This window comes from Lissotriton helveticus, chromosome 12, assembly GCF_964261635.1.
Source record: "Lissotriton helveticus chromosome 12, aLisHel1.1, whole genome shotgun sequence".
Taxonomy (NCBI): Eukaryota; Metazoa; Chordata; class Amphibia; order Caudata; family Salamandridae; genus Lissotriton; species Lissotriton helveticus.
Genome location: NC_136073.1, coordinates 147,226,127 through 147,239,819, shown reverse-complemented (window position 1 = coordinate 147,239,819; position 13,693 = coordinate 147,226,127). Strand labels below are relative to the sequence as shown.

Sequence of the window (13,693 nt, the reverse complement as noted above, 5' to 3'; positions counted from 1 at the left end):
TATTTTTATATAATTATTAAATTTTATTAATTAAACAAAGATAATAATAAAATGTATTTAAGAAAATATATGTATATGTACACATTTATTAAGTTTATAATGATTAAATTAAGTTTATTTGTTATAAATAGTTAAAATATAAATGTAATGTAATTTATTTTGGTAATAATATTAATAAAATTTAATTATTTAATTTAAGTTATAATATTTTTTAAAGTCGATATTTTTTACATCTATATTTTTTACATCTATATTTTTGAGTCGATATTATTGTACTTACCTGTTTAAGTATAGGGAGTCGATATTTTTGTAATCGATATTTTTACATCTATATTTTGTAATCTATATTTTTGTAATCGATATTTTAACATGGAACCACCATAGTTGGTGCTTTGAGCTTTTTTGTGCTATTTTTACTAACATATTTATAATTGCATATCACAGATTCAATGAAAGGGTTTTTCTTTCTTTTTTGGTCTAGTTTTATTTAATAAACTCTGTTTTTATAGCCTGGTGTAGGATCCTTTTTGAGTGATATTTTTCACTTTATTACTGTTTGGAGTGTTGCACAAATGTTCCACACATTGCTTCTGAGTTAAGCCTGATTCCTCTGTGTCAATCTACAAGGTGGTTGACCACAGTTTATTATAGGGTTGGCTTGTGCCTCACCATGACAAGGATTGTGGTTGATGTTTGAACAAGGCCCACACCTCAGTCAGCCAACAGCCACATTTCTTACACTACCCAGGTCCTGCCGGGAGGCAGTGCTTGGTTGTTTCAATCCATCAGACATTACCTATAATTGTGCCTTGGTAAAATTCCTTTACCATTTTGTAAAAAACATAAAGGCCTCAGTTCCAGTAGCAGAAGAGACCGGGCAGAATTAGGCATAAAATAACTGGGTCCTTCCATTCCTACAGTATACTACCTGGACTGACACGAAAGCTGTCTTATGTAAAGATTAACAGACGTAGTGTAGATGTATCATTTGGCTGATCTTTCAGACATGCAGCTTTGGCAAAAACAGAGACTAGCACCAATCTCTTAAACCTTAATCTATTTTAGTTAAAGCACTTTCGCTTTACCAGTTTTCATGTTATTCGCCTAAAGTCTCCTTCAACAATTCTACCTTAACTGGTATGTATACCAACTTTCTGCTCAGGTTTTGTAATTAGCTACGGCTTCCAGTGTCAGCCCTGTTTTTTTAAAACGATAATATTTTATTTTGATTTTACTTATTTGCTTGTTTTTGGGCTCATTACAAATTGCTGTCTATGTGTATGAGCAGGTTTGGGGTAGAGTGAGTTTAACAAGGATTATGGACATTTTTACCAAACAGCCCATGTCTTTCTGTTTATCCCCCTCCTTTTAGCCCTTGACATAAAGATGGGATTGTAAAACATTTTTAATGTGCATTCTTCACATATTTGTTATCCTATTTTATTCTTTGTATTGCAAAGGTTTTAATAATCAAGCAATAAGGAAAAATGTCCTTACACTACACCACGCCCCTACCTCTGTCCATACCATTCACTCCCACACACACATCTTCTTTTAAAAACATATTATATGTATATATAAAGCACAGGTTCACCCGGAGGCATCTTGGTGCTGAATATCAGATGTTTATTGTTAACCGACTCAATGGTACTCATTTTAATCGGCCTCAGGTGGATGAAAGGCTGAGTGGAACGGCCGGGATTTGAAAGTGTGACCATGAGGTCGAACACAGGTTCCTGCAGTGGAAGCATTAGTCCACTGAGCCACCAGACCCAGCCACTGTCAAGGTTGCTGGTGATTGTTCCTTTAATAACAAATTGTGACACAAATGGCAGCCATTTTGCTATGCCTATAAGGCAGGTTTTTACAACCCTTTTCCTGACTGAAGTACTCATTGACACTTTTATCCTGTCTTTTCTCTCTCCTTCAACCTCTGCTAGGTGGAAAGTGTACCACAAAGATTTTCCAAGATGCATTGATGTGGATAGCGTCAAGGAACTAGACTTGAACCTTAAATACTCCATTACCAAATCACTACATTTTGCTCTCACTGAAAGAACTTCGTAAGTATTGAGTGTCATGGCACTCAAAACATAAATACCTTGGGGCTTCAAAGGGAACAGTATCCTCTATAGCAATTTGACTTCTTATAAGACAGTAAGAGTGGCCCCTTGCAATTAAAAGCACACATGACTCAAGCAATGGTTTTTTTAGAAGGTCAAGATCTGTTACTCTAGCGGTTAGCAGAGGTTGTCCAGTGTTCGCAAAGCACGGTTCCTGCTATAAAAACAGTAGTAGGAATGGACAGCCATTTTGTTGAGCACATTTTAAAATGAATCATGTCTTGAGTCCACTCCACATGGTATGAAGTGTGACAGAAAAGAACAGGGCATATTATCAATGACAGGTGATACATTATCGCCGCTTTTATCGGCAGGAAACTGCCGATAAAGCGGCGATAATGGCCTTGATAATATGCTCTATGAATTGCAATCGAAGCCCATGTTAGATGTGAACGATAAAAGCGGCGATAATGTATTGCCTGTCTTTGATAATATGCCCCAACATTCGGTCTTATTTCTAATCTCATTCTGTCATAGCTCTAAGATGTTTTTCAGTGTTCGCCATCTCAGCGTTCATAGTTAAGACGTGTGCATGTTATATGCAAGCATTGTACCTGCATGCCCCTGTCTCCTTGAAGTGGCTGAATTCCTCAGAGTTCCCGGTGGTATGATTTTCGCCTAGGTGAACACTGTTTGTTCGTGTCACCCGAAGAATTTAGAGAGACCGTGTGATTCAAGCCACGCGTTTTTGGAGTCTACCCTTATACGAGCGGACACATTGTATATATAAGGTATTACTTTCAGTACCTGGGCAAAGAAAGTGGCTCCCACCCCACCCTTGTGGGTGGTCCTGTGGACTAGCCGGTTATACCGGCCCTAGGCTCGGCCAGGGCCCTCAAGATTAGAGTACCCATGTCCTGATGAAGCCTACATCATCTGGCTGAAACGTGACCGAGACTGCGTCGACACCTTTTGTTTTGAATGGAGTCCCCTGTTACAACTTAAGAAAGATTTGATTTTTTTCTGATATGCACCTATACAATTAGAGATTGGGTTGATGTTCTAACCCCCTGGTGCTTTGCTTTTGGGACTACCACTTTATTGTGCACTCCATTGCAAATTAAGAGGGGGCATTTACTTAATTTGGTGTATATATATTCTTATATATCTTTTGAATTCAGGGTACAGATAAATGTTTGTTGATATTGTAAATGTTTTGTATATTTGTATATGATGTATATGTGATATTTTGTATATAGATTGTTGGTTGTTGTGCCTCCCTAGATGTTCGCTCATATGTGTGTATATGAATTAACCTACATATGTTTCCAATGCTCAATTTGTGTTTCACAAGATAATTAGATGTTTCTTGTTTGAAAATTAAAAAAGGATTGATCCCTTCAGTACCCTCTGTTGCTACTTTTTCATCCTTGGATGTCTCCTGCTCAGGTACGGGAGGGTTAAGTGGGCAGAACCCCTAACCATTTTTTTGCTAATCTCTGAATTCCTCAGAGAGATTATGTTTTAAAATTAAGTAGTTTAACTCTATATATCCAAATCAATCTTTATATCTTCCTCTGATATTCTTAAAGTCAAACCTGAACTTACTGTCCATCCACAGAAGCATGCAGGGATCACACGGCACTGCTCATAGACAGGCAGCTAGTGGGTGATCAGAGGATGATAACCACCCATTATCATAGGTGGTCAGCTTCAGGCAACAGCACTTTATCAAATACTGATCAATGTTTCTTTCCAACAGTTTGGCATAACAACCAATGTAGAAACACCATCAGGACCATCTCCTATTTCCATATCAATTTTTACTCTTAACGACGCAGGCCTGATTTATTAGGCAGCCTTTGTTTCTTAGCACTATCATTCTTGTTTGTGGCTCATGATTTGATTGAACAGAACTGATGTTATGTCTACTGGTTCCATGTAATTAGGAATTGATTCAGTGAAACAAAAGTTTGCTACTAATGTGTCCTCTTCTTAACCCACTGCCCCAACCTTACAGTTTTTCTGACTAAACTTTGCACTAGAAATATTCTTGCATTGCAGAATGTGTGCATTTTACTCTTTCCTCACTGTAAAATAGATGTATGTCATATATCGTTGTTCCTCCTTTATTCTAGAATATTTACCTTTTAAAGCTGCTTTGTCACAATCCACATATATTCAAAATAGCGAAAGTATTCATGTTTAGCAAAATCCATCTTTTGAAAAAACACTGAACACTATTTTCAAATGCCCTTTCCATTATGTATTATACTTATCCTGATGTGATAGTTCTTATCAAAACCATCTTCTCTCATGCTCCTAGAACGCTGGAAGTCAAACTTAAAGGATTTTTTGGAAGTCAGGAATCCTGGAAATCACTTGAAGATCTCAGGAGGGTTTTTTGGATCTATAGCACTGCTACTTCAGGTAGGAAAGTTCTTTTTACGAGTACATTTTGTGTGTCAAGTTCACTTAAGCAGTCTGATGTCTGAGGCTTGCACGCATTCCAGCCCTTTACAATTCAATTTTCAAATTCAAATTCAAATCTTTATTCAGTACTTAAAAAGATACCATAAAAGTACATAGACAATTACATTTATAAAAATACTTATTTAAAAAGTTTAAAAAGATTAAAAAGGTCTAAAATTCATTACATGAGGGGGACTTCCATAATAAGTGTCTGTTTATGGGGCGTTGCAATCGGTTATTTTTCTTGTGTTCCTTAACCTCATTGCCACCCTGATGAAGCTTACTATGCAAAACAATGTATGAGCATCCGGTGCTTCCTGCAGAAACTTTAAGGCCACTTTTGCTTCTCTAAATTTAGCTTCTTTTAGGATCCCCACTAGAAATTTGCGTCTGGGAACAGAATAAAATGGGCATAGCAATACGAAGTGAAGGGTATCCTGCGGAGACCTACCGTCGCAGCCGCAGGTACCCTTCGCCTCCAGTGTTAAAGTAAATCCAGAGGGGACAGAGAGTAGATGGTGTAACATGTTGAGCCTAAACCGAGTCATATAGAATCTATCCTGAGCGTTGTACATCACAGCGAGGTATGGTTCCATTCTGTGTGTCTTTTTCAGTGAGCAATAGGATAAAACAGTGGGTTTACACTTTTCGACATCGGCCCTGTTCGTAAGTGTCCATTCTGTCAAAAGTTTTTTAACCAATGTTTTATTCTGGGTGGTTAAAGATTCCGGTGCAATAAAAAAGTTTTTGCAGCCAATTGCCTCAAGAGAATCTTTTACATATTTCAGCCATGGGATGTGGCCCCCTCTGTCACGGTTCAGACAGTCTTTGAGAATTTGTCTGGTGAGGCCCGCTTCTGGGTTAGTCCAGATTTTAATCCAGGTCAGGAGTGGTCTGATTTTAATTCGATCTTCAATGTATGGCTCCCCTAGTTCTTCATGTGTGATATAGGATGGAGTACTCTGTGGCACTTTCAAGATTCTTTTGAGAAACTTATTTTCCTCCACCTGAATCTGCTGCAAATATTTGTTTGAGAAACCCCACACTTCTGATCCATAGGCTACTTTGGCGCAACAGATTGATCTATACAGATTTTGCATTTGCTCCGGGGACCATCTGCCAAGTCTTCTCCCATAGCTCATTATGGTCCCTGATGACGCCACCAATTTCGCTGCATGTTTATCCATCAGGGGTTTAAAATGTAAATGTTCGTCGAACAACACGCCTAGATACGAGAAAGTCTTTACCTGGCCTATTTTGTGTGGCCCAATCTTATATGTGAAATTCCTTTTTTCTATGCCTCCCGCTGTCATGACATAGGATTTTTCCAAGTTTGCTGATAGATCAAGTTTGGCCATGAAATTGACAAATCCATCAATCAGCTTCTGGAGCCCCAACGGTGTTCTAGCTAGCAGCACGCGTCATCCGCATAAAGCAATACGGGCACCGCTCGATGTCCTATTTGGGGGGAATCCACACACAATTTAGAAAGTTCATTGTCTAAATTGTTAATATATACAGAAAACAAAAAAGGCGCTAAAATACAGCCCTGCCTCACTCCACTCGTACATAAGAATTGCTCCGTCCTGCTTCCCTCTTGGCTGTATTGGACCGTTGCGGATGTATTCCAATGTAGGGCCTTCAGGAGGTCAACTAGCTTTTGTTCCGCTCCTAAGTTTGTCATTAAAGCCCATAGTTTTTCTCTGTTTACACGGTCAAAGGCCGCGGAGAGGTCCATAAACCCCATGTATATAGTCTCCTTGCCGGCTATGATGTACTTGGCTGTCAAGAGGTATAGATTCAGGCATTGGTCAGTGGTAGATCTGCCCTCCCATAACCCATATTGAATGTCTGTGAGGATTTGGTTTTCATCCGCCCATTCCTGTAATCTATTTAAAATAGCACGTCCCAGCACCTTAGCCGTGACGTCGATGAGGGATATTGGACGGTAACATTGTGGGTCATCCCGGTTCCTTTTTTTGTAAATTGGGACAATTGTTGCCGTTGACCAAGAACGGGGCAGTCCTGCCACAACTGCCTCGTTCAGGACCCTCGTAAGTATGGGAGCCCACAGCTCTATGTTGCTCCGATAGAGGTCAGGGGGTATACCACCCAGGCCAGGTGCTTTGTGTTTGCTTAGTCCTGAGATAGCCAGTTCCACTTCTGCCAGGGAAAAGTCTAATCGCGTAGTCTGGTTTGTCCTTGATCCTTCATCATGGGTAAGTTGCCCTGTATAATTATAAAGACTCTGAAAATGGGTATACCCTTGCTCTGGCAGAATGGTGTTTGTTAGTTTGGGCCCGCCAGGGTCCTGGAAGCACGGTGTGTTTATGACTTTCCAAAACCCTGACATGTCTCCCTTTTCTGCCGCCTCCCTTAGTTCCTCCCACGCTTGTATTTGTAAGCTTTTTTTGCGGGGCCTTTTTGTATTCTGATCTAAAGTGGGCTATTTTAGTGTTGTCCCTGGGGGCCTTTGGTGTTCTTTAATAGGCCATCTACGTGACGTGCGATTTCCTCAAATGCGCTGACCACCATTGCTCCCTCCATACTGAGATCGAGACATATATTTATTGCTTTTTGCCCTGCTGTTATTAGGTTTCTATAAAATTTGTCTCCATCTGTCCTGGCCCACTTGATCCTCCTCCCCTGATCCACCGCCTTTTCTATAGTGTCTGTTCTATCTGATGGTTTTTTACAATTAATACCTTTTAGTTCCAAAACCAGAGGATTGTGATCACTAAATATGCTTATGTCAATTTCCATGCTACTGGTGCTTCTTTTTATTGTGGGCGAAACCATAACAAAGTCAATGTATGAGTGGCAGCCTCTACCCTTAAATGTTGGATTAGGGTCTCCGTTACTGCCTAACTCTATCAGGTCCATAGTATGGACCAGATTGTGCCTTTTTGTTATCTTCTCTAGTTCCCACCCCTCTGTGGTATGTGCAAAGTGTGGACCTTTTAACACAGTGCATCATGACCAGTCCTTATTCAGCGGTCTCAAGTTCTCACAGAGGTGACAGTTAAAGTCCCCCGTGAGTATTATGCTGGGGGAGTTTGCTCTCTTATTTGATGATATCTGGCCATCTAGACGGGAATCCAGTTCTTTTGTTACGTTCCCTCTTCCCATCAAGCCCACCACATTATACCAATTTAGCAATAGGAGATTAATCCCTTTAAAGCGGTACCCTATTGCTTGCATATTTTGTGAATCCCAGTCGCAGTTGAACCAAGTCCCTTGAATAAGGAGGTCTACATATATTATGAGTCCTCCGATCGCTCTCCCTGATGATGATCTGACGGCCGGGACGGAAAAACATTTAAACCCCTCCATGCTGTACTGGTTAGGGTCGACCGCCCAGGTCTCTTGCAAGCATATGATTTGGAAGTTATTTATGTAATTCCGCCATTCCTGGGAGTCGTATTTGGCCGCCAGACCTGCAATATTCCACGATATAATTCTAAGACTATCCTGGCTATCCGACAATACAGATCCTTTCAATTCCCTTATTGAACGGGTTTTCGTGTTTTCCCCTGGTGGTATAGTTTTGGTATAGGATGCAAGTGTGATATCTGTGTTACACCTTGCTCGTTTGGCTATTACCGTTTGATCTATGTGCTTTGTCCCCCCTTTTTGTTCTAGGGCATTCCTTATGCTAGCCTTCCTACAGCCACTTTCTTCTAGGTTGATTAATGTGCTATTTCCCATACCTGGGGACCCTTCCCCAACTAACCTCATATCAGGATGTGAGATGCTAGTTTCCTCGAATGCGAGTCAGTCCACCTCATCCAGTGCGCAGAACCTATTCCAATGAGCATACTGGGATAGAAAGGGCTCATAAACAGGTATGCCCTGATAGGGTGTATGCCATTGATGAAATCTATGCTGGGGTTCTGGGTGGTTGGCCCTACTCACAGGTGCCCTATTTGCCTGCATTGGTCTTGGGGGTATAATCGGGTAGAGGTATGATAAGTGTAGCGGGTGGATTTGTGTGTTTGTTCTACTAGAGGGTACATTACATATATAGTTCACTGCAGCAGTGTCTCTAAAATTGATTGTTATAATGTCCCCTGCTATGGTTTTTATTCCTCTCCCTATCCACTCCCCTCTTCTAACCGCAAGTATTTCACCGAAGATATTTGGGGGTAAAGGTCTATTTGCCCTTAACCATTGCACACATTTATTTTTTAACTCAAAGTTTGTTTCCCTTTTCCCCTCTTTCAGGGGGGGGACTCCTGTCAGTACAACAACGAAAGGCAATGCTTCCGGTGGAAGATTAATTGTTTGGAAGCGAGCCGCTCTAATTTTTTCGGGTGAGGTTTTATACAAAGAGTTTTTTGTGGTGGTGCTATCCTTTGTATTTTGGCCCGTTTTGTCGTTTGAGACTGAGAGGGTTCCCTTTCCTTGCTGTGTTTGTACTAGTGGGGTAGTTATAGTGGTGCTAGGGTTCGGCGGGATAGGCACTTTGTAGGCTTTTGGGGTATTAATTTGGGTACCTTTCTTTGATTTATTTGCAGGAGGATTATTAGCTGGTACTGTCTTCTCCTTGGGTGTGTTATTAATGATTCCCCCTTCTTGCCCTGCTTTGACTGGTATACTGTCATGTCCCATTTGCCTAGAGGTTCCAACCCCTTTATTATTTAATAAAGATGTTAATCTGTCAATTTTTGACATAAGGGGTTTAATATGGGAAATGATTGTTTCTTCTAGGTCTGCCTTTAAGTCAGCTACCATATTTGCCACCCAGCAAGGTATTCCTGGTGTAGAGTTAGTTATTGGTGCCACTAAATTATGGTTCGTAATGTGACTTCGCCCCTTTTTTCTGTTGCATACACGAGCTTCTTTGGCTCTTTTTGGCTCTAGATTAGTCGCACTTGCCTTTTCTATGACACGCGCGAGCTTTGGGTTAATCTGGGTATTCTCAGTACCTCTGTTGGTCTCGATAGGGACCTGTGCGCACGGAAGCTCTGCATAGGAGGAGGTAAAACAAAAGCTTATGTCTGGGGCATCTATAGCATCTATTGTGACTACTGAGAGATCGTCACCTGCATCTTGTACGTCTTGGGTAATTATGGTCCGGGGTAAAGAGAGCCTCCTTTCCGAGTTAACTATCTCTGTGGTTATTACCCCTATGGTTTGTTGTAACATCTTGTCTATCGCTGTTAGTGTGGGTAGTGGCTGAGATAGGTCAGCCTTCTGTTTGGTGTTAGATCGCAGCGTAGGCATCCTGGTAGTTTTAGTCCCCTTCCTCATACTACTCAGGACTGTGCTTGGCATTAATTTTCAAGTTATCTCCCCTACCACGTTTCTCTTCCTGGTATGCACGGATGATAAGCCACTCAGTGTCAATATCAATGCGCGGAGCTCAAGGCTCAAAGTGCAAACAGAGTAATTTGTGAACTTAATTGTACCTTGTAGTGCAGTTTGTCCGGATCACGGTAGCTCGCAGGTATGGGGTTAAGGAGATGGCCCAGTCCAGTCTCCTCTGGCCTCCGAGGGCCACAGAGGGCCCGCCCTTTGCCCGGACTTCTTCTCCCTGCGCGATCCCGCGCGCGTCCCGCGGGGCGGGAGTAGCTCCCTATCCTTAAGACGCCTCCGGGCGCACCGCTGACCTCACTCCCGCACCGAAAGCTGGGGCAGCTGGGAGTGGTAGTCTCACCCAGCCGTTGACCTCACGGCGCTCGGCGGAGCCCACGGGTGGTGGTTTCAGCAGGCAGCAACAGGCAGCAGGAGCCGTTTCCCTCACGGCGCTCGGCGGAGCTCAGGTGACAGAAAGGAAATAGGCAATTAACTGGAGGAGCCGTTCCCCTCACGGCGTGTCCACTCGGCACTGCTAGTAGGTCTCCCAGGAGCTTCTAGCGCTCCCTATCCTTAAGACGCCTCCGGGCGCACCGCTGACCTCACTCCCGCGCCGAAAGCTGGGGCAGCTGGGAGTGGTAGTCTCACCCAGCCGTTGCCCTCACGGCGCTCGGCGGGGCCCACGGTGGTGGTTTCAGCAGGCAGCAACAGGCAGCAGGAGCCGTTTCCCTCACGGCGCTCGGCGGAGCTCAGGTGACAGAAAGGAAATAGGCAATGCACTGGAGGAGCCGTTCCCCTCACTGTGTGTCCACTCGGCACTGCTAGTAGGTCTCCCAATTCAATTTCAATTTACGGATTACCAAATATCTAACACCCAGATGTGTTTTTCATTATAAGCAAGAGGATTTATGAATATTTTTCTGGCAGGCTGGGATTGTTATTCATTCGAAATCTACCTTTTGTTGCCTCCTTCTCCTGCTGATAGGATGCTTCAGTGTTTGATTGTAGAGAGCAGAGGAGTGAGTGAACTTTCCACTTGAAACCCTTAGGCACATCACTGTTTCATCTGGTTCAGCACTGGGATTTAAACCCCTGAGTAATCCATTACAGATGCAGATTTTAACAAACAGGGCTTCTCTGATGGGAATGGAAAGAGAACATGCATTAAAATTGGAGTAACCTATCCAGGCTGAACAGCAGGACTACAGTATCGCTTAACCTCAGACAGAGCCATAGAGGTTGTGGGAGTAAAGGGCAGCAAGGGCTGTGTCTGCTTCTGAGAAGTATAAGGTCTTCTTTGCTTTTTAGGTCTCGCCTACTCAGCGCGCATGCGTTGATAGGAAAAAGACCTTTAGCCATCGGTTCCCTTTTTCACCCAAAAACGTGCACGAGTTGCATTGCTTTCAATGACAACGCGTACACGTTTGGCGATTCCCTTGCAGGAGCGAGCAGCTGACACCATATGTTATCGATTATCGCGCCTTGCTGCTCAATCCTGCAAGGGAATCGCGCAGACCCCCTCCTCCTGCTGCCGCGCGAGGCGCTCGCACACGCTTGTGCTTGTTTTCTAAGCAAACTCTTTTTGTAACATCATATAGGAGGTAAAGTCAGCACTTTTCCCTAACTACTGATGCTTATAGCTAGGAGAAAATTCATGGCGTTTAGATTTTAATTTACCAATTCTCATTCTACACAGAGCACGGCTGGGCATTTCCAAGTGGGAGAGTGGCGATAGGTTAGGTTTTGTTCACGAAGGCAGAAGAACCCATTTTGCTCTCTCCAGCTCACCTCTCCTTCACAAACCTGCTTTTGACGCATAATATTCAACAGTGTAAGGAATCTATGGGCTCTTTCGGGAAAAGTACAGTATCGTGAGATCGGTAGAGTTTCGGACATATTTATTCTATATATATTTTTTTAAATGGGAATTGAATGATGTTCAAACCTACTAGTTGCACAATAAAGGGCCGACAGTTCTGACGGTCCTGGTGGTCCTCTGGCTCTTGTAGGCAAGCCAGACTTTTGGCACGGTTGTACATATAAATTGGCTGGCTTTCCCACCTCTAAGCCCCAAGCGCACTAGTCTCTCACTGTTCCAGACTGTTCAGTTTATACACTGTGTATTGGCGGTAATGGTGCGCGTGTAAACTGGTCAGCTGCCCCAGGGCCTCGCACAGCACCTGTTACTCGGTAGTGTTCGGGGCGCATTTAATAACAGGCCCGAACTCCGGCATGGCCGGCGGGAGTCTGGGGACTCCATCATGCACGGGAAATTGATAGCTTCTTTTCAATATGAAACTCCAGCACCTTCCTATTGGACGCAGTCCAGAGCTGAAACTATGTCACATGAGTGATGTGTAATGAAGCTAAAGAAAATACTAGGACTCTAATTCTTTGCGAACTTCATGGCCATCATAACTGCTTTCCGTTCTCATAGTGGTAAATAAAGATTTTTATCCAATGCATCTGCCCTTTACAGAAAGCGTCTCTCTGTTAGCAGCGACCTAACAGCATTAGTTTACAGCTAAACACATTTATCAGTATGTACGATTTAAAATATTTAAAAAATATAGGTGCATGTACAACATAGAGACAATTAATATGATACTTTGTATCGAATTGCAAAATTTACATAGCGCTTACTACCCCTTTGTGTGGAGCTGAAGCGCTTCCCTATATCAATCAATCAGTGGGACAATCAGTTACAATTTGAGGCGCAAAGTTTCCTACAAACAGTGAGACAAATTCACGTTTAGCCTTCGAATGAGAGATCACACACAGTTTCTAAGCAGCTCCTTCTCATTTTTATATCTAAAGAAATACAAAGGCGAACCATGAACTGCCTTGTTTCAAACACTGAGACAACAACTGGAAAATGTCCTTGTAATGCCAACATTTCACTCTGGGGAGGGGTAAAGAAATAAAACAAGAACAAGCATTGGCATAGCCAATAGGTCTCACCTTTGGGACCTTATAAGTGTTTAGCCATGCAACAGTTGATGTTGTTGCACCAAGGATATTGTGCTGGATAACCAAACACTTATATGGTCCCAAAGGCAAGACCTATTGGCTATGCAAATGCTTGTTTTAATAACACTTAGTGGCCCCAGGGCACTGACTGGTTTAAAGGTGTACCCGTTATTATACAAGGTCCGATTCAGTTTATTAGGCACATGGAGGTTAAGTGTTTATGCCAGAATTGCTGATATTGGGCAAACATTGAGACTCGTTTCAACATCCCAGTTCCAAAGTTGGCAGCTCTGGCTGTAAAACCACACCCTCTCCCCTTGGAGATGCACTCGGCTGGCAGCATCCATTTCCCCACTCTCAAACACACCATTCATACTCAAGACTTTGTACCCACGTCCACCTTATTACTCACCAAATGATGTTCCCCGATACGCGACTCACTGTACCTTGCTTTACAATCTAACGTCTTGCTCCTGTTGGAGGAAATAGTTTAATATGCACAGATACCTATACAGTGTACCTGGATTCTGATCTCCTCCTGTGAGTTTAAGTGATATTATGGTAGCCATATTGGGTTGAGTTTAAGCCCACTGAACACTATGGGGCTCAGGCTGTTTTTGTTGTTAATCTGCTGCAATCACTCAACCTGTAAGGGCTGTGCTGCCTTCTGCAGCCACACCACTTGTGCCACAAACAAAGCCATGGTGTGTTGAGCTTATGTCGCAGAAGAGAACTCCTTTGCTTTATGTTCACCACCGACCTGTGCAAGATAAGCAACGCAACAAAATGTCAGCCACCCTGCATAATACCTCATACACTAAATTGCTGTGCTGTTGACTGATCCAGAAAGTGAATGACATTTACAACAAAGTTAGTGGCTGAACTGTGCT

At 42.7% G+C, this 13,693-nt stretch overlaps 1 protein-coding gene across 1 annotated transcript in view; it reads left to right on the top strand.

Annotated features, from left to right (window-relative positions):
- Positions 1–13,693, top strand: part of LOC144799565 (hydroperoxide isomerase ALOXE3-like) — a 200,195-nt gene that overhangs the window by 90,696 nt on the left and 95,806 nt on the right. The window contains exons 4-5 of the mRNA XM_078670936.1: positions 1,941–2,063; positions 4,390–4,493. Of these exons, the coding sequence (XP_078527062.1) occupies positions 1,941–2,063; positions 4,390–4,493 (227 nt within the window). The remainder of the gene's footprint in view (positions 1–1,940; positions 2,064–4,389; positions 4,494–13,693) is intronic.